The following is a 22,154-nucleotide window of genomic DNA, read 5'->3' as shown; positions in this document are numbered from 1 at the left end:
AACAATAGATAACGTATATATTCATGTATAAACCTACAAAACCACCACGTGAATCACAATCAAGCACGAGACAAGACAAACGGTATTCTCCGCTTATCGCTAACGCAACAGGATAGACGATATTCGTCGACATTATTCCATATATAAAATGAAATATACGAAAATCGACAAATACCAACATACACCGAGCTGCTCCATCTACAACACACGATCTACACGTCGACTAACGTTAAAAAAAATATGTATATATAAATAAACAAAATAAAAAAAAAAAAAGAAAGATACGAAAAGTTAAAGGATTCTCCGAGAAAATCCACCGCAGGGAGCCAAGCACGATGTACTCGAGCACACACTCGGCTGGCACTACATCAGCCGGTTACAACATGAATATCTAACAGACATCGTACAGGATCACCATATAAAATGTATTATAATATCACATCGACACAACAACTAGCGACTAGCCCTCAGAAACATCGAAACAAGCCATATCATGCAATATAGAAAACGAAAACGACAGGAATAGTATATCACATCATCGACATCGCATATGGCCAAGAAGAGTATACAAAACGTTGCATCGCATTAGCTGTTTCATTGCATCAAGATGTACATGCCTGTAGAAGGTATAATAACACGTATTAGCATATTCTATCATCGAGAAACTATGCGACCAGCAGACCGATCGAAAGCGCCGCGACGACCTCTGCTTTTCCATCGATGCTCCTGGTGCGTGAACGTCTCCCTTCTTTTTTCCTTTTTTTCTTTTCTTGCTTCTCGAGACTATGAATCTCTCGGTTTCGCCTATAGTTTTATCTTTATCCTCCTTCGCGATCATTTGCCCGTCATCGAGAAACAGCGAGGCCGACGCGTTCATATCGAGGACAGAATTAAAAGCAACGTGATTACACGGTGTACGCTCGATATTCATTATCTCGACAACAACAGGAAAGAAGCAGAGAAAATTACTTTTCGTATCGAAAAGGATCTTCTAACAGTAGCATCGTTGATCGCTGGTCGTTTCGATACTTCTTATCTCAAGGTAATGAAGTTTAAAATTGACTAGAATATTTCCGATAGGGGTGTACCGATATCAGAAGTTAACAGTTCGGACTGGATGGGGTGAGAATTTTCCTCGAGGTTCGTTCGACATTCCGAAAGTTTATGATCATTAGGGACGTGTTGGAAAATTAGGGACTCGGGTGAATTTTTATTTTAACTGGGGCCGGATCTTGAAAGTTTGACGAAATTTTCTAGTTCGTGTAAACTTTGTCAGAGTTAAGTCGCAGTGGGTCAGGTTCCTGACAGTTTACGACCACTTGGAACATACGAGTTTTCGCCGGTTGGTGATTTCTACTTAGGACTATGTCCAGCTTTTGAAAGTTTGTGGTCGCATAAATAAATTTGCCGAACTCGGGTCAAATATGGTCGAAATGGTAAAGGAAGAATTAAAAACAGTTTAAATACCCGAAATTAGTATTGAATTGGATCGAGTGTCGAAACTTTGCGACCACGTAATGTCATTCGTGTAATTTCCATAAACGCGTTTATCAGGTCATAAATTCTCGAAAATCCCACGAGACTCGTCGTTCAAGTATCTGTAATAACTTGGAGTACTTGCACAGTTCTACTTTATTATAGATACTTCATAGGGTTCGTAAAAAAAGAATCGTGATTTTTAGCTTCGAGTATCGAGAGGAAAAAAAGAACGTTTCAGCGGAGTGTTGCATTCGTCCGAAAGAAATCACATTTCATGCGTTACGATCGAGCGTTTCGATCTTTAAATACGGCCACTTCGCTCGTCGATACTACGTGCAATCGTTAAAAACAACGATAGCGGAAAATTCATTTGCATTGGAACAGGGGCTGGCACGAGGACCGTCGAAACTCGTTGCTCGATCGCGTAATTTATTCAGCGCGTTTAATGCGCGTCCTGGCTGGATGCACAATAGCCCGGTACGGTGTGTGTTTCGTCGGAAACGTCGAGAAGTGGCGTTCACAGTCGAGGAAAGCAGTTTATCCTACTTTTCCAATGAAACTAGATATCGAACAGGTTCTCGTCTCTCTCTTTTCCCCTCTTCACTTGTCTCGTTCACATTTCATTCGTATTCCATCGCTGGCGTACACTAACGATTCCCGTCTATAGACCAGCCGTCATGCTTCTCTCTCTCTCTCTCTCTCTCTCTCTCTCTTTTTATTTTTTCGTCGTGAGGATTCGTTTTGAGGATTAGAGCTTGTAATCCGAATAGCCAGCTTTTTTTCCCAGGACGATTTTATTCCCGTCAGAGCTGCGAAATAAAATTCAGATCGCTGTGGAAAACGTATAACCGCGTTTCCAACCGAGACATGTATATATTCGCTTTTATTTTTTCTTTCTTTTTTCTTACTTTCATATCGGAAATCGTCAGTCGGTAGTAGTCGGCCATCGGAAAAGAAAAGACATCCTTCGTTCTATTCGTTGCTATGCTCGCGAATCTCTCTGGTCACTCGTATACAAACGCCCCTTATATCATCGCTTTCACCATATAACGCTCGTTTTATTCGTGGCTACTAGCGCACATGTTGTTCCGCTTCAGCTTTTTTCCGCCACACGTAACTGTGAGAACGACGTAGACACGTTCCTCAGACTCTGCTTTCTGCAGCGTGCAGTTCTTAGAAAAATCCGGGCGAGCTTGTCATTACATAAGTATTCGATATTTTCGACCTTGTTCCTTTTTTTCTCTTTTTCTTTCTCTTTTCCTCTTTTTAATTCTTGTCTGATTTTCCCACTAAAATTCCTCGCTCGTACATTCGAGCTCTCCTTTCTTTCTTTTTTTTCTTTTTTTTATTTTTAACCTCGAACCACAAGCTTTTTTATGCAACCGAAGCGAAGTTTAGCCGCTGTGAATAGCTTAGAATAGTTTAATTGGATCGTTTGTCTGGGTTTATGCAGTATGTCCGGTTTAGATGCGCGCCGTTGGTTGCTTTTTGGCTGTAGAACGTGGCCGGAAGTGTTCTGTGTGTGGAAGAAACGTGATCATGGAATTGATTGTTTCCTTTTTGCTTGTCTACTTTTTCTACCTTTTGCGAGTTATAAATTAAGCAGGTTCTTCGAAAGTAAAGATTCTGTGTAAACTTCCAATTTCCACAAGTGAAACAACAACTCTATTCGATTACTTGAAAAATTTCCCTTCTACTCTCACGAAACTTTTATACACGAAGGAATTTCAAGACGAAAATCAATTCCACTGTCGCGCGTCTTCTTTCAGACGAAACAATCTCAGCACACGTTCAATCAGCCGAGAGAAACAATCAAACGTATACCGTCTGATCTTGATGATTTTACGAGATCTATTCCTAACAAGATCTGTCTCCATTCGTCTAGAAGAATCCTAAACAATAACGGTAACAACAAGTGGAACACATTGTGGAAAATTATCGATAAAGAATCCATTGTGTCTGCCGAAACCGATTAATCGATTAGCTTGTAACATATGGAACGTCTATTGAAACAGATTCTTCGCTTAAATTTTGCCAAGAAGTACCATTGTATATCGTGTGCAATAAATTACAATTACAGATAATACAAATAATCTCGAATAAATTCGACGATAGATTTCCAGTGTACAGTAAAATCCGCGCGCGTAATACTTAACGTTAATGTTTAATGTTAATGTGACAATTCAAAAGAATACTATCGATGAAAGTACCATTCGTTGGTAATTTTCTAAATCGTCATCCGTCGATAACAATCTTGAAAATAAAGTAACTCGTTAAATCTAAGAATTCGATGAAAATAATCTGAGGCTGGATAAATTCTAAAGCAATAATATTTTTCAAAAAGTAATGTCAGAAATATCACATCTCTATCGGAGAAACGAATTAATCTTAAAACGATGAAACGAAGATTAAAATCATATTTATATCAAATCAGAGCAACGTACGTTCCATACATATGTTACGAACTAATTAGTTTAATCGTAACGCGCTTATACCGGACATACTATGTAGTGAGGGGGATGTTCTTCCGGTTCTGTTCGCTTGCCGCGAAGCTCGCGACCTCCGAATAGCTCTGGCTGGCCGCGCAGAATGGCAATTAAGCCAGTCGAACGGCGGGGCTTCAATTATCGGGTGCATTGGTAAGGAAAGCGCGGCTCGGTATCGCGGTGTATTGCGTTATAGAGATCAACCGGGCACTGATGGGGACCCTGGAAACGTGGAAAGCGGGGGTGTAATTGAAAATCCCACGAGCAGCTTTTCCCGGTGTCGTCGGCCTTAATTGCGCGGAATCGGCCGGAATTGCGTTTGAACCCGTTGGAATTCTCCCTCTGAAACGAGGTTGGCGTAAATGATGCCACCGGCTTCTTTTTCCCATTTCCCGGTAGTTCGCGTTTCACATCGTTGATCGGTTTCGATCGGTTCGCGGTGTAGACACGATCGTTTCATTTATGCGCCCCGCTATTTCGCGATATTCGCAATGAAAGTTCTTTGTTACTTAACACCCTTTGAGGTGCTTTGCAGGGTTTTTAAAGGGATAGGATAAAGCGAATGTCTCGAGGATACGTAGAGCATTTCTCTCTCTCGTCGAACGATGCGATATGGAAATGAAATAAACACAAGTGCTTTAGTCTTCCTAATTTTTAGATATAATATATTTTTCTCTCTTTTATCTTAGAATTGGGATCTATAAATCTTCACTTTATCGAAAGTCATTGTGTCGAAAAGAATGCGAACTCGATAGCTAGCTTCGATATATAACGGTAGAGCAAAAGATTGAGGAAACCAGGTTCGCGCTCGAAGCACGAAACAACGGTGTTTCTATTTTTCTTTGCTGCAACTCGGACGTGGAAGCAATTGAAGAAGTTGGAAAGCGTTAATATTTAACGTTAGGCACGAACAATCGAATTGAGAATTATACCGTAGCCGGTGCTTTTTCTCGATGGGATTCGAGCGGGCCGAGGTTGGATCGATGCGTTTCAACGGGCAAACTGAAACCGTACAAACGTTTAGACAAGCCCTGTCCCGTCGACGTTGACGCGTGGCTGTGACAGCGAAAGCTTTACACACGTTCTTTCATTCCCCTCGGACGTGCCAGCTGCGCGCATCTGCAAATGCAACGTAGAGAAAAAAGAAAACATGGCTGCGACAGAGCTGGCGCGAACAAGTAGTACAGTCTTAACACTAGAACGACGCGTCGATCTGTCGATCTTTATCTCTCGACGTACTACTCGGTGTGCAAGTTTATGCATCGAGTTTCATATCGTTTGTGATATTTTCTTTCTCTCGCTCTTTCTTTCTCTCTCTCTCTCTCTCTCTCTCTTTCTCTCTCTTTCTCTTCGACAATGTTCTTCGCGTATTCGTAAAATTGGATCGCATTAGGTTTGTCTACGACGAAACATATAAAGTCTATTTGATTGTATTTAGCAACGTGAGTTTCTCAAAATGTTCGTTTCTTTTTAAAGGTGGATAGAATCTTTTGTTCGGAAAGTTGCTGTTATCGCGTGAATGCGTCCGAGGAGTTTGTCAAGTTTTCAGAAATAGAACGAGTTTAAGCATCAGGGAACGACGAAGGATCGGATCGATAGGTTTCCATTCCTTTTTTTTTTTTTTCTTTTTTTTCGCAACGTTTTGACGAACTTCGTAAGAACGCTAGAGCATCGGTTCGAAGGGAAGCTCGAAGTTAAAGAATCTTTGACGTTGACATCGCGACCCTGGGCGCTGCCAGGCGAGGTCATTACTTCACGTACAGAACACTAGGGCAAAGCGTACTTCCGTCGACTGTCGAAGTTAATCAAGACGAAGGAGCGTCGGAAAATCCAGGTTGCTCTTTTCCCTATATCGAACACGGGAAATGAATTTCGTTATCGGTGAGAACGTTTTTGAGGCTCTTTGCGACATCTCTCTGCTCTTTCTAGCTCTTTATCCCTTATCTTTCTCTTTTCTCCTGGCCCTTCTTCGCGCCCTATCGTGAAACGTCGTAGATTCCGCGATCGCGATAACCTATCCACGTCATTCCGATACGATCCACCCCGCCAACTTTCTCTCTTCCTCGCTTTCGTGAAAGAAAAGTCTGTAACATTCTGTCGTTCGTTTGTCGTTAATCGACAATCGATATCGTCGACGAAGGGAAGACTCACGCACCTCGTTCACACTAACGACACTAGAAGAGGCTCGTTGGAAAAGCGAAGGCCGTCACAGAGACGAACACAGAGGGAGAAAGAAAACGAAAGAAAAAAAAAGAAACGATGGGACAGAAAACATCTCGAACAACAGTTACATGAACAGCAACAACAACATGAACAACCTATATAACATATAATAACAATATACCATAGTAACAACAACAGTAACAACAACAAAATAACAACAACAGGAAAAACAACGAACATGCACCAAATATACGATAAATATATATACCTGCATTTATACCACACATTACGCCGTAGATCTGCCGGACCCTTCACCAATCATCGGGACGCAGTTAAACAAAATAAAAGTGTCAAATATTTTCTACATACCACCATCGAAAAAAAAACTGCAAATACGCCCGATAGAGAGTATAATGTTTATCAACAAAGTAATAATAATAATAATAATAATAGATACAACGCAACGTCGAGAGAGTAACACGCTCTCGACAAGCAGAATCTCTTGTGTCAAAATACGATTCAAAGTCAACCCTCCAGTATATATATATTTATATTAAATGCTCACCACCACAACGTTTCGCAAAGGCTACCAGTGCACTCACAGACAAACATTCGATCGACCACTGTTACCGTCCAGAAATAAATAAAAAATCAAAGTAAAGTATATATATATATGTGATATAAGTCGAACAAAAACAAAAAAAAAAACAAAAAGTAAAATGAAATGTATAATGCCCACGTCGAGATATCGAGGCTCTCGGAGAGACCCATCTACTTTACGACCGAGAGAAGTCAGAATACAAAACGACTACCCTTTTGTCGTCTACCCGTTTCTAAAAGAAAAAATATATATATATCTCTCTTTTTCTCTCTTTCTCTCTTTTCTTTCTCTCTCTTATCACATTTATGTATGTATATGTATATATATATAAAATCTTTGTATATGTATATATCATATATATATAATCTTTCTCTATCTGTACACATATACCTGTATGTGTATGTTTGTAATCTACGCACACAATCTAGCTGATCTGTCCTTCTCTTTGTCGCTTGTTATACCGTATATATGCACATCACCAAAATCCAGGCAAAAAGAAAAAAAATCTTTATAATATATATATATTTACACGAGAAAAAAGAAAGGGATCGACCTCTGTTATATAAATGTAAAAACTAACCCGCCAGAAAAAAATAAAGAAAGGAAAAGACACACATGTATATATATAAACGTGTAATACGTACCTGTAATACGTGCCCCGTTACGTAGACGGATTCCGAGACAGAACAAAAAACAACAGTAACAACAACAACAACATCAACAACAAAAGTATTAACAGTAATCCAAAAAAAAATATATACCTATATATGTGTATGTACATACAAAAATACGTACGAAGTGTGTAATACCGTGTACACGGGACGACCGGAGAGGCCCGAAAACGATGTTGCCACAGAAAAAAATATATACATACTATATACAAAACAAAAATATATATATACAAAACAAAAATATATATATATATAATAAAAAAAAAAATATAAAAACTACCAAATAACCGATACGATCGTGCGACAAATCGAGCGGAAGGAGAATCCGAATGGAATTGTGGAAACATGAGAACATGGGGGTTGTTATGTTGGAATGTTTGTCTGTGTGCAGATGCAGCCTACTCGTTGTTCACTTGACGGTGATGATGGATTCACGTGGAACCGAGTCAGGGCCCGGTGAGAATGTGGGGCTTAGGCAGGTCTACGGCTCTTACACCCTCTCCCCCTACTACTGTCTGCGAAGAGTGAGAGTGATAGCATCGGTCTCTGTGAGAACGCGGACATCAAATCGTCCGTATATCTCGAGTTCGAGTCGGACGGATCGGGGTGACCGAGAGAACAGGCGGGGTTGATCACGGTAAGTCAGTTCATAAAACCAGTGTCTGTTCATAAAACCAGTTTACCAGGAGAGTTACTTTCTTTCTATATTTCTCTCTCTCTCTTTCTCTCTCTCTCTCTCTCTCTCTATTATATGCCTTTCTTTATTTCTGTATCTTCTACTTTCTACTTTTCGATTTATCTATACCACCACCCCTCTGTGCGCCATCAACGCAAATCTAGGTACTTAAATATCGTCCGAAACGGTTTCCTTCGTTTTCACGCGAGCCTACTACTTCGTTAAAAGTCGCCGTGCTCTTATTCGCGGACTTGGACGAAAGGTGAGTCGACTTGGTCCAATCTGAGTCGGAGCTGACCGCGAGAATACGGGCGCACGTTACCGCAGACACGGGAAAGCAGTTCGGACTCGACCGTTTCGAAGTCGATCGTGGAAGGTTGACCACGTGGATTTAGAGCACGTTACCGCAGGACTAAGCGAGAAAGTGTTTCTCTCGGATTTATCGGTATATCGGGGATTCGAGTTCGCAGGATTTTTTCAAACCGACTCGGATCGACTCCGAAGAATTAATCACGCGAGAAACTTCTATGCATCGTATACCACCCGATTTTTGCCCCTTTGCCGACGATTCAAGAAGCTCGATCATGCGAGCAATGGCGCAACGTGCTCGATGGGAAGGAAAAAGTTACGGAACTGGGCTCTGTACGCGCGTATGGCTCACGTGGAAACGCGATGTCCCGAGGCCCAACATGTCTGGACAGGAATCTTTCGCGATCGATATTAACAGAAAAATGAAAGGCTAGAGTCACTCTGTGTTGCATACAGTCGTCGTTCGATAAGCATCGCCAGAACTGATCACCGTTTTTTACCGTCGGCTGTGTTGTCGGAAACACGGTGATCGATGGTGCGCCATCAGGTTGTTTGCTAGAGCGATGGCCAGCGCGACAGAGGAGATTAAAAACTCGGGATTAAGAAAGTTCGATTCGTAATCTCGAGCTTTTTCAAAGGTCCTCCCGGAATTGCAACATTTTTTTCCATGCGCCTCAACGACGATCCAGCGACGATCGTCGAGATTATTTTCGATGCCTGAACACAAAGCTTCCTCGAAGTATATTTTACTTCGAAGTAGATTGATTGTACAACCAACGTTTTTGTTTTCTATCGACTTTATTTTCTTTTCTCTCTTTATAATCGAAAAATCGAGAATTACAGTCTGCAAATGGAAATACCATCGTACTGTGCGTCGTCGTAATGTTACTACGATTGGAATGTCAGCGAGCATCCAATAATTTGTCAAAGCACGAACGTCGTAAGTAGAAATACTTGGGTAAATGAAACAGAGACAGGATGGATACGCGTTAAAGTAGTGTGTGTACGATACACACGCATATGTACGCACGTGATGTTATTAATTAACGGTGACTACGTCACCATTGGTCGTATTGCGTAAACGACTATTCGAAACGGTATATTGCATTTCTAATTACTTGCTCGTTGGCGTATGAAACGATAAATGCCAGGTATTTTTCGATATCGTTTTAATATCATCGCGAAACAAGAGCGCGTACGTTCCTCGTTTGTCAATTTCATCGTGTAAAGTGAATTCGTTTCTAGTACGCGTTTAATATCGGAGGCGTGTATCGTTCAACGGAGCTACGATAAAGCGGCGGATTTTATCGCTCAACCTTTCACCTTTCTTCAACTGCATCCTACTGGCATTTCGTGTCATCGTTCACGGATCCGTTTTCGAGTTGATTTCGGTTTCATTACGCTTACGACTTTTGCATTTCTGCCTTGTAACTTGCCGCGATAATGATCCTTTCCACGATGAAATGGGATATTACCCTTCGCTCCTACTCCTTTTTCTTATCTTATCTTTTTCCTTTTACGATACCAGGATGTTTTATTCGCGATAGAATCGTTACTGACCTACTAACCGGAGAAGACGAGGCATCTTCTTATTTGAACGTAATAATTTTTTTTATTCAAAGATACCCATTACCTTCTTATATGTCGTTTCGTGCTTCTGAAAAATACATTGCAAACGTATTAAAAATTACGAACGCTAAAAGCAAACTAATAGAAATTGATTTGTCTTCGTTAGCTTCTAATATTCCGCGAATATAAAAGTTTTTTAAGGGATTGCCGAGTGAAGATACTTCGTTATGGATAGAAATTCCGTAGATAAGGAATGTCTATTCGTTAAAATTATGGAAAAAATCTCCGTACACTCTCTGGTATATTAAGAACGCGTTTTTATATTCCTCTAAATGTCGTCGAAATTCTTCAAGGCAGAATATATTTCATTATGAATGATAATTCTACCGGTAGGAGATGTATATTCATTAAAATTATAGAAAAGAATTCTTTAGAGATTTCCTTCCGCGAAGAACACGCTCTTATATTCCGTTAAACGCTGTTGGAATTAAGCATTCCCTGTGAAGCACCGCTCTAGGACCAGAAATTTTGTTTCTCCCATTCGAACCTGTTGCTCCTCTTTTCTCTCTAGCTGGCAACAGAAAACTGCGAAGCGGTTGGCCTGAAAAACCCCCTGACGAGAAGAGTTGCTTTACGATTATCACAATCGTTCCGCGAAAGTCGTGAAAGCTCTGTCGTTGCGTTAGATTCAACATTGATGACTTGGCCGAGCAACAGACGCGCGACTATGAACATATTAAATTCCACGATGCGCCTCTATTAAGCAACGACCCTAATTTTACTCGCGATAACTCAGAACTCTATTGGAGGGACGATAATTCACTTGCCAAGTTGCGTAATCGTAAACTTTTATCATAGTTGCCGCGTAGCGTGTTCATTCGAGAGACACGAAGCGGCTGGTGGCACTCGAAGTTGTTTCAAGCTTCATTTTCATCTTCTGCTCGCGATTCTCAACGAGGATTGCGTAAAACATCTGGTCGCAAATGATCGCGTAAATTGTTTTCGCGATAAACACGGGTAAATGGTATCGACGGCGAAACGAAATATTAACAATTTACCAGATCACGTTTGGTAATCTAATTTCCGCGATCGCTGACCGAAATGTCAAATACCGCGTAACAATATTTGCCCCGTGGAAAATAAATTAATACGACGAGAAGGGCACGCGTAGCGATTTTCACGGTTAAACGGAGCATCAAGCGAGGGGACAAAATGCTATAGGAACGTATCACTCAATGGAATTGCCGATTTCACGCTAAATATTTTAATAATTACTTGGTACCTTGGCTGCTATTGACGCATACGTTGCGTTGCTTTGGTCGTCTGGCTGAAACGGTTGATTCTATTGTTGCGGACTTCTCTAGGTATCGCGACAAGGTGATTTGAAAAGACGAAGAAAACAATGGACAGTGTGTTGAAAGAAACGAACGACGTCTCCCACTAGCAACTTTCCCTCGAGGGCGACTAGCATCTTTCTCTAACCACCGATATGGAAATTGATCAATTAGCAGCAACGCCAATTTCCCTTACTTTCAGAACGAAGGCTATCCTCGACGAATCCGATGATCTCGTGTCCTTAGACACACCCTATTATAGTTTTCCTCTGTGGCATCATCCGGACGAAAATTCATTCTCTTTCGCGATCTCATCGACGAAGGGAGTAACCCCTTACGACCAGTGAATATTACGCGTCCGACTTAGATTTTGTGAGCACGTTCATCTATCATCTCGTCGACCGCGGATTCGTTATTGTCATTAGTTTCTCGAGTATCTAATTACCACGGTTACTTATCCGGTTCTATGATAATCGTATTTGCACTAGTCAATGTCTTCTCTATTGCATAACGACAACGTGTAATCCAAACGAAGATTCGTTTCACGCCCCTAACCCTAATTCTAATGTAAACCCGACATACTATTCTACGTTTATTATTACGAGAAATGTAAGAATCGAAGTACGGGCGCGACTAAATTCAAATTCTTCAAATTTATACTACTATGATATGTCCATGTAGCAATATCGGGAAATAGGGAAGTCTATGCAGGAAAAATAGGATATCGAACGACATACGTGGCATGTCATCGACTTGAAATGGATTGATCAAGGCACAGAATCGTCATTAAAACAGTTCGACCTAGAACAACTTCTCCTAAATGCTTTCCGATAGAAATATTACGAAGACGTAATATACTTTCCACCCCATATACTACCCTCGTAAAATATCAACACACGCAGAAGTAACTAACCAAAACCATCATCAACGTAATTAGCGGCAACGTACGCTCGATCACCGACGATCATCCAATCCACTTATAGCAAGCGTTCACGGTTCCAGCGGCGAGCTAACAGCCATCCATGTGGTCGGCGTGTTCCTACGACGGGGTTATTTTATGGGGTGCACGATGGCAGTCTGCGTGGCGACGCTGTAGGTCGATACAGAGAACCGCGGTTGGTTAGTGTTGCCTGGTGAAACTGTGGGAAGAGAAGCACTCGTGAATCTACTTCGAAAAGAAACAAAGGGATGACGACACGATGCTTGTATCGAGAGGTTATTGCGCGACGCAACCCCTCGACGTACGCAACTGAATTGTAATTGCCGTTTCGCTAAAAAAGCCGCGGAAACGTTTCTATTACGCGCCCGGCCGTAGCCATTCTCGTCGACGTACAGCCACGTTTTTGTTTCCTTGTTGATTGAAAATTTCCAAACTAGAAAATTCGCTGCGGGCCGCGCCGATAAAGGAGAACCACCCCCAACGTTGTTCCGTCGAAAAAAACACTCGCGACCCAGTTCGTGAGAGTTTTTCCAGAGAACCGATCAGATACAATTAGGGGTGGGTTTTTGTCGGCACTTTATAGGAAATTCTTTTTTCTTTTTTTTTCTTTTTTGGTTATTAGCCCCTTGACATCGAATTTCTTGCCGTGTATGGATTATTCCTTTATATGCAGTAATACATATATATTTATGCATTGTAAAATGTATTTTATTCGTTCCTTGAGCTATCAATCTAATAATACAATTATTTATTCTTGAATCATCCGAGCCTTTTACCTTTCTGCTAACATATATGGGCATTGAAATTTTTCATTAAAAATTTTTGTTTGTTTAAAAATGTTCCTATTTTCGCCCATTATTGACACTTCGAATCGGAGCTTTTATACTCGGTAGTAGGAAAACTGTTTGCTGAAAGCTACAGTCGTTAAAGTCAATGTAGCACGTGAATCAGGTTACCTAATAGTACCGTATGCAGACCTTTTTAGTCGGTTGAAAAAAGCAATCGATTTTTCTAGTCCAACGTTTCCCATTAAACCCCTAGAGTAACGTAGTCGTCGCCGGCGTATGCCAGAATTTCGTTAACCTACCTGAGGAGCCATCGGTTCCAATATCCGATTTTAATGGTCTCCGAAGGGCCTGCGTAGGGCAATTTATAAAGTTTCAAGCCACGTTATGGAGAGTAATGGATCGTTAGTCTCATGGTGGATGCTAGAATCACGTGGAGCAGTGACGTTTATGCAGATCGATGTCGTGCTCCCTGACAACTACTTTGTCTCGAGACCTCTTAGCGAAACAATTAAACAAAATTAACCAATTTGTAACGGGTTAATTTTCGCTATCACACACTAAGCTTGTAAAATAATTATTACATCGCGCATGTATGTTCAAAGTGTTACGCAACTCGGATAAATTTTTTAGGAGAAGCGAGAAACTGTTGGCAAGCACAAAACGATTATTTGCTAAACGTATAACGTCGACGACAGCGATAGACTGTAAAAAACGATGGTCAGATATTATTTTCGAAATTTTCCAGTCTTAACTCTTCGCATCACCCCTTGATACTTTTTATGTTTTCTCAACATAAATTGACTTATTTTGTATTGTGATGAGTTAAGGTCTGTGATATTTAGTACATGTTTTGCGTGGAATGAGCAACGCGAGAAAGCTAAAACGTTTGAAAGCACATTTGAAAATCTAGTGCAGCGATAACACGAACGTAATTGAAGAAAGAACGCGAGAGGATGGCTCGTCGATCGAGGCAATAGCGGGAACGTTTGTCCGTCGGACACGATATCCAAAATCGCAATCTTCAAGGCCCTTTGCGAGACCTACAAGTACCAATATCGAGTTTCATGGACTTGTAAGGGCCTCTACATGACCCGAATGTACCGTAGCCCGGAGCTCGCCTAAATTTTCCCCCGATGTTTCTGTAGCTCCGTTATTAAAATATGCTTGCCTCTCTGACGTAGAATTTCAGCAGTCGACATTTTCACAAAATTCCTCCCTTTATCTGCGACGTGTCATCCAAGAAAATATCCGTTTTGATGGAAAAAGTAATATCGAATTTTCTAACGAAATGCTTTTCATCGTTCTTTGTTGAGAAATATTTAATGAATATTCTAAAAACCCAACATTCTCGTGTTTGATCTAAAGAGTATCGCAACTTATCTACGGATAATCCCTATATTACTTACGTAACGATCGGTTTTAAAAGTTCTACAACACTCTCAGGTTTCATAAAATCATCCATCAAAGTTGTCGGATCACTCGAACTTCGTCGAGTAACTTCACTCTATTTTCAATCCACCGTCGAGCAGCCGACGTGCAAATAAGGTTAAGACGTCACCTCTTCGTCATTAATGAACTTAACTCTCGAAACTCGTAAATTATCCAAAACACGTATCTTCGGTTCTTTTCCTCTTCTTTTCTCCTTTCTCTTTTCTTTTCTTTTTTTTCTTTTTTTTTTTTTAATCGATCGTATACGTCGATTTATTCGAGCGTCGGAGTGGCAACTGTGCGCGTGACAACTTTCATGGACTCTCGAAAATTATCGTCGGTAACCATGACGCGTTCCTGAAACTTCTCGGCGGAAAGGACAAATCGATACGCTATCGCGCCACGCGGAATTCATGTAACGTACGTCGGGGCCAGCAGGTAATAACATCCTTAAATCGGGAGAGTCGATCGTTCGGAAGATGAGTTCTGATGCAGGAGATGAAGAAGAGAATCTCTATTCGTATCAACCAGCGGTAGAAAGTTTCCTTGCAGAGATTCGTAAAATGTAGATGGATGAGCGTGATCCATAAAAATTATAGATTGAAGTGTATTCGTCCATGTTGATCTAAAACTATGAACGATTAGTGTATAGAATTCCATTAACGAACGAAGGAGATCAGAACGAAACATCGGATCAAATCGTTTATATACAAGCAAGTTTTTATCTTTACACTTTCTATGAAAAATTACGAATTCGTCTACCGAACGAATAATATTAACGTAGATTTCCTATTAATGCTACTAAATATCAATGCCCTCCGCGATCTTCTACTTCGTTCACCACTTCCGGTGTGGACGAGCAACGTTCGAAATAGCCTGAGCCTGACGTCACCGACCGATTATTTGCTCAGCAGGTAATAGTTTGTTTTCTCGAGTTGATAATCGGACTGTTTAGTTGTGTAATTCCTCGACTAGTTATGTAATTTATCGCGACCGAATTTATCGAGAACAGAATTTATGAACGCTTATTCACTGTGCTTGCTACTTGGAGTTTGCAAAGGTCTTGGTTGGGGGTGAACGTGAGTTAAATCTTCCCGGTGGTGAAGGATACACGTGCAATGTGTATGGTTCCTTAAATTGTGTCCTGTAGCGTTCTATGTAAATGGTAGAAATGTGAGGTAATCGTAACGTAGGATTACGAAGACTTTAGTTTTGCAGACGATACACGCGTGAAAAATATAAATTTCGCGAGAACAGAAAATTATGAAGAAAAGTATATCCGAGCATAAATTCCACTAAAACGTCTGCTGCGGTAGGTTAACGCTATAAGTAACTACGTTATAAACCATACAGTGATCTTTTAGATGTCTACTTGGCATCTGCAAGTACATAAGATAGATGTCTTCAAGCAGCCAGTCAAGTGACTTTGATTCAACAGCAAACCGTTCCTCCTCCAGACTTTATTCCTTTACTGTTGTACATAGATACTTCTCTTCTTCCTAATACATCGTTCCCTTTCTTATTTATCTACAAACTAGTATCGTAATTACTATTACTATCATTAAAATCATTTCATTCTATCTTTATTCAAATCTTATTTCATTCGTTAAATCTCAATGAAATTTACTCATAGAAAAATATGAACAAAGCAAACAGCAATTATTCGCCGACTCGTTTTATCTAAATGCATAGACGCATAATATCGTAGAATAGAAACGACGTCTATTTCAATATCTGTGTCATCTCGTACCGATAGAACCGAATATCAACGAAATATCAAATTCAAATTCACCTAGTGGAAGAAAAAATCATAGAGGAGGAGAAAAAATTGAGAGGAAAGACGGGGTGCGATGGCGGTTTAACGGCCGGAAGCTTCTTTCCATCCTGGACGCAGTGAAATTTGTGCGGCAGGACGCCTCGCGGTGGAGGGTCTCTTTTCCGAATGAAGATGCATCGTCCTCGACGGGGTGCGCATCGGTGCGTCGAGTGTCGGCACACGATATCGAATATTCGAAATCAATATAAGTTACGGCAGGCTACCGTTGCTATCCCCTCGATACAGCTACCGTGTACATCGCCACTGCTGTCCCGTCTCACACCCACGTGTCCAAACTGTGCACGTAATGCGGTTTAATATAGACCGACCAATTGTATACGCTTGGTTTCGGCGAAGAGGCCGTGAGATTGTATCCGGAGACGACAGATGACAACGGATCGAGGGAAAACAAACGATAGGTTCACGTGCGAGGGCTCTACCCTTGGGCAGAGTCCGGAAATGGCGGCATTTTGGAGAATGAAAGAAATTGTGAGAATATTTGTAATCTTTTAACGTTAGCACTACCGTACCAGACGTAATGGCTATAAATACACAAGTATCTGTGGTAATATTAATCTTTGCTTTTAACGAAACAGAAATACGATTGTAAATATTTAATCTTCGATGCTAATTGATTATGAAAATATATTTAGGTGTCTGTTAAAAATTGGTAATTCTAGCGTTCGTGTTTATTTGTTCGGAATCTTAGAAACCCTGAATAAAGAAGATAAATGACAACTTATTAATAATTGATTTTGTAATACGAATGAATCTAGTCGCATGAGTGTAAAGCTAATCTTTGTAGTATAAAGTTCATATTACTTATACGTATGATCTGTGCTCTCTTTATTTTTTATATCGGTCTGCGATTTTAACCGATCGAAGGGTTTCTCAGCCGCAAGAAATTTGAGATTTAACGGAGCACGTTCTCCGTCACGATGAAGGAAATTGAAATCCTTTGGGGACATTCTAACCAGCAGAAACCACCGTTGCAACTTTGTCCTCGGGGACTACAATTCCCTTTAAACCACAGTGGACCACGAGTTTCTTGCAATTTTTGGTAAAGTTAACCTTCAGGAATCAGAGTTTCATTCTGATCCTTTGCGGCCATGGATTCTTCCTAATCCCCGGAGACCACTGTTGTTCCTGTAACGTTCGAATTCTGCTAGAAGCCGCCCTGGAACTGTCAAAATCTTGCCTGTCTCTGGGACTGCGAGAGGATCTCCAGGATCTTTGACTATCCAATTTGAAACCGGTCGCAACGAGTTCTTGGGAACTGAAGTTGACAGTGGCAGATTTCAGTATTACACAACTAGTTCCTTGTTTCGCGAATTTCTGACGACCTGACATCTCCAAAAGGGAATCGCTGAGGAAATTGATTAACCCGAGGCGCGTTACGTAGAAACGGGTCGTCTGTCTGTTAGCTTCGATAACTTATTCAAGATTCATTCGATGCCGCGTTCCGGTCGAGGAGACTCGACCGTAGATTCAATTTCGTGCAATTTCGCTGGAGAATCTGATCGCACCGATGCACCAGGGAATCCTCGATGCCACGAATAAATGAATTTTCCAATTGTTGCGCGACACTACCCTTTGAGAATAAAACAAAAAATAAAAAAAGAAATGGAGACGTACAGACCAGCTCACAATTATAAGGACACCTGCTGGTATTGTACGGAACATCATTGTTGATCCAAATCGTCGAGGAAATAATTAATTGGCTGGAATTTCGTGTCTTGTATAACGTAACGATCTAAGATATATGACGACAAACTGTGAACATTATTTACGAGAATCTTTGAATAATATAATGAATTACTGATCGTTCCTTTGAGAAACCAAACCGATCAACTTAAACATTTAAGGCATGATCGCTGTCCCTCGCTGCCAAACTATCAGGCCCAAAATTAACTCAACCTACGTCTCAGCAAAGCTACACTAAAGATAGATACTAATTTAGGGTGCGTTATATCGCAGCCCTATTGGTAGCCTTTCGTATCAGAAAGTTTAAATTAAAACGAAACTGATACTCTAAACACATTGTTAAATCTATTTAGACGTTTAATATTTAAAAGAATTAGATAGAGTAACTTTCAAGCTTTCCTTCAAAGTACAAAAGCGCGCATAATAGACTTAGTCTGTGACGTTGCACGACGCGACGTTCCCGACGGATGCAAACAATTTACTAACGTTGTTTGTCTCTGTCTTACTAACGTTGGTTGTCTCAGCTGAGAGTTAAAAGTAAGACTTAAACCTAAAACTTAGAAGCATCATGTATCATCGTCATGCAGCTCCAAGAAAACGATTACACGAATTTTTATAAATTTAAGAGTAAGCATATGTTACGTAACTTCGATTTTTCTCGCAGAACGATTACACAGATCGTTGCGAAGATTATTGAAATTAATTAAATAAATCTAAGATGTACCCATTTGGTTAACCAAAAAACTCCGAAAAGAATTTTGGATCATCTGGAATGGACTATATTAAAGTAGTTCTTAGCTTGATATCGTTTCTGAAATAGTAATACTCGGAAATGTTAATATGTACATCGTATTACGAATAATAATTTATTACTAATATTGAAATTAATATTCTATTAGTTCTTTAATATCTACAGTAGTATCTCGAAATATTAATATCGTGAAAACGATACCAATTACCAGGATCCACTACGGGGGGAGGTGACTACGCTCGGATCCCATTATGTATCGTAAATTAGTAATTCTATTTATCGATAAAATATCTATTCTACGTTATAACAGATTTTGTTTGTTTTAATCTAACGCATAATTGAAGAGGAGGAATTGAATGGATCACGTAAAAGGTTCTTAAACCTTAAGCGAAATTTCTTAATTTTCCATTTGAAGATATTCAGAGTTGTAGTATATCCGATTCGAATATCACTCTACATGTATTCGCGCAAGATTAAAGATCATTATCGAAATATAGCGTGCGAATTAGTATTATCTATTCGTCAAATATGCATCTATTTTTTGGACGCGGTATTATATTTTATTATTATCAATTATAATTAATATCTAATTTATCAAAGGAAATAAGATACAGCATGTAGAAAATTGTTAAGGACATTTGACGCGTTATATTTGATTGTCAAATAATTTCGTTAATAATTATGTTTTCGAAACCGGAGAATGCTTATAAATTGTGAGAAGGAAGCGAAATTCAATAAGACAAAAATAAAATTAGAAAATGGCTCTGTCGGGTTCATACATGAGGGTAGAGAAAGAGATACCTTTGAAACGTCTTTCAATAGCAGTATATTGAAAATTATTATTTAGTGAAGTGTGCGGTAGAACTCGTGGGAGTTATACTCGTATGTGAACGCAAATAGTCATATTTGAACAGCGAACTCATCACCAATAGTACCAAACCATTCGACTTATCGATGGTAGCACGCACGGTTGGATGACTAAATCTCGTTGATTTGATTGCATTTGCTTTCTCAAATCTACGAACACGGTTTGATTCCATCCGTAGTCACTCAATAGCTACACATTGTATCGGCAATGATTTCATTTGAAGTAATCAAATAAAAACTTATACCCGTGTTTAAAATTGAAAAATAATATGAAATAGAAATAAAATATCGTTTGAAAGATTTCAAGGAGGACTTAGTTAATATTAGATGAAAAGAAACAGATGATTAATTTAATTATTACGAATTGATGATACAGTTGTCGTAAATCAACGTTATATCTGTTATGAATTAGCAGTATCGTTATTGTTAGTTAATGGCAATTAATAATAAATTAATATTAAGTGGTTATGAATTAATTGTTCAAATGATATAAATCAATGACTTAAATTTTGTAAATTGTTAGCTCGGATAATATAAATGAATAGTTTAATTGTTACAAATTAATATTTATATTCTTAAGACATAAGCGCGATCAAGCCAACTGACTACAATCGTCGCAGTGTTATAAATTGTAGAGAGCGCGAGAGACACTGATCTTTTTCAAAATTGGTACTTCAGAACGTGAGACACAAAGTCCCATTTTTAATGTCGCATTTGCCCTACCCTTAGTCAGTGCTAATATTTATGAACCGAGCTGTATCTAACCATTCGGTTCGATCGGTTAAGAAAAAGTTTTGCTTTTTATCGACCGGAAAAAAATGGGAGTATGTATAACTAATTGAAAATTCTTTTTTCTTACAGGATCGAGCGCACACAAAAACGACGCGACAGGAAATGGAAGGCCGGCTCCCCTTTTGGCGGAACCCAGATACGGCGCCGCGCCCCAACCATACGGTAAGTATACCTCACTCTCTCCCCACCCCCTATACGCCCCCTCTCTTCGTTTCTCTCTTTGATAGTCAAATTAAGCGAACTAATTGAGAAAACGGATGGGCCATCGAACGAGGCCGGCTACGTTCGATACTTTTTCATCCGGTGGCGCGCGAAAACGCTGACTTCGTATAATTGGTATAGTAGTAATCCTGGCAGAACTTTTCGAACTGTAATTTTCATTTTACTAGGCAACGAATAGCAATTCGTGAATAGTTCGTTATCGGAATTATTAGGCCAGAAAAATGTGTCGTAATGGTTATTTTTCCAAAGGTCGACGGGAGCGCGTTCAAAGTTTCATCATTTGTAGCGATTTTTATTGTGTTTTTCGCGAATCGAAAGTACAGCGATGCAGGAACGAGATAAAAAGCAATTTGAAACGAAACTCGTCGATTCCTTTTTTGTTTCCTTTCTCATTGGCGTAGATTGTTTTATAGCGAAATGTGAGAGTGCGATGCACTTGAATGGTGCAAATTACATAATTCATGTCATCGATGGCAGATGGACGTGTTTCCGTTACGGTTTTCGCGAAAATTATTACCGACATTCGCGACAGAGACCGCAGGAATTTTGACAGAAAATCGATGATGTCGTTGTAGCCGAGTTATGTCGCGATCAAACCAAAGGAATCATAACCGCGAACGAAACCCAATCTCAGGAATCGCGAAGTTCGCTGGAAGAATGGCGGCCAATACGAGAACTTTCGATAACGAAGGAGCCTCGTGTTCAATGGCTCTAAATCTACCAGCGAAAATCGACTACCCTACTCACATTGCTCGCCTATCGAATCATGTTTAAAATCGAATCGAAATGTTCGAGCGAAACCTCGAGTAAATGTGATATGAAATTCGACGTCGAACCATACTGTTCAAAATAAGTGGAGAACTTTGATTTTATGTTCTTCCTCCGATGATCGTATTAAAATTAGCTTTTATTAAAATGTCACACAAATAGTATGTGAGTCTATCTTTGTTCTTATTTGATTGTTTGTAACAGCGACTCTCTAATTGTTTTGACCAGTATATATAATTATATTTCTACAGTATTCTATAATAATACACATTTTGTAATTACTAGACTGCAGATGTTTATGTAAATCTATAATTTTACGAACACAACGAAAGAGATGAACCGGACGTACTCGTCCGACTTTTCCATGTATGTATAACTATTCTGAAACTTCTTAGGTGAAAAAAATAAAATCTCACGCATACGTATTCTTATCCCTTTCTCTCCCATACTTTCAATATTTTATACCTTTTCGCATATCGTATGCATTCTGCGCGTTTGCTGCGCACCTTCGAGCTCCACAAACGCATAAACATCCACAGTCCGGTGATCAAATTATGATCGTATGGAATGTCCTAATTCTAACAAAATTGTCCCAAATTCTTGCCGCGAAGACCAGCTTAAACAGTCGAAGCGATGCAACGCGGCGTAAAAAGGTCGGTTTCCCTCGTTCATTTGATCGTCGACGCGTTAAACGAGCATTCAACGGGAACGATTAATATTTCCTCTTGCCGCGTGATTAATAGGGACGCAACAGTCGCTCGATTTCCATAATTAGCGTACCGTTGAACAC

The 22,154-nt window shown here is 39.9% G+C and overlaps 1 protein-coding gene across 2 annotated transcripts in view; it reads left to right on the top strand.

Annotated features, from left to right (window-relative positions):
* LOC126869195 (heterogeneous nuclear ribonucleoprotein L) overlaps positions 1-22,154 on the top strand; it is a 165,113-nt gene that overhangs the window by 128,210 nt on the left and 14,749 nt on the right. For both annotated transcript variants that reach the window (XM_050625422.1, XM_050625423.1), the window contains exon 7: positions 20,444-20,536. In XM_050625422.1, coding sequence (XP_050481379.1) covers positions 20,444-20,536 — 93 coding nt within the window. The remainder of the gene's footprint in view (positions 1-20,443; positions 20,537-22,154) is intronic.

The sequence above is a fragment of the Bombus huntii genome, chromosome 9 (assembly GCF_024542735.1).
Source record: "Bombus huntii isolate Logan2020A chromosome 9, iyBomHunt1.1, whole genome shotgun sequence".
Taxonomy (NCBI): domain Eukaryota; kingdom Metazoa; phylum Arthropoda; class Insecta; order Hymenoptera; family Apidae; genus Bombus; species Bombus huntii.
This window is presented reverse-complemented; position numbering and strand designations above follow the sequence as displayed.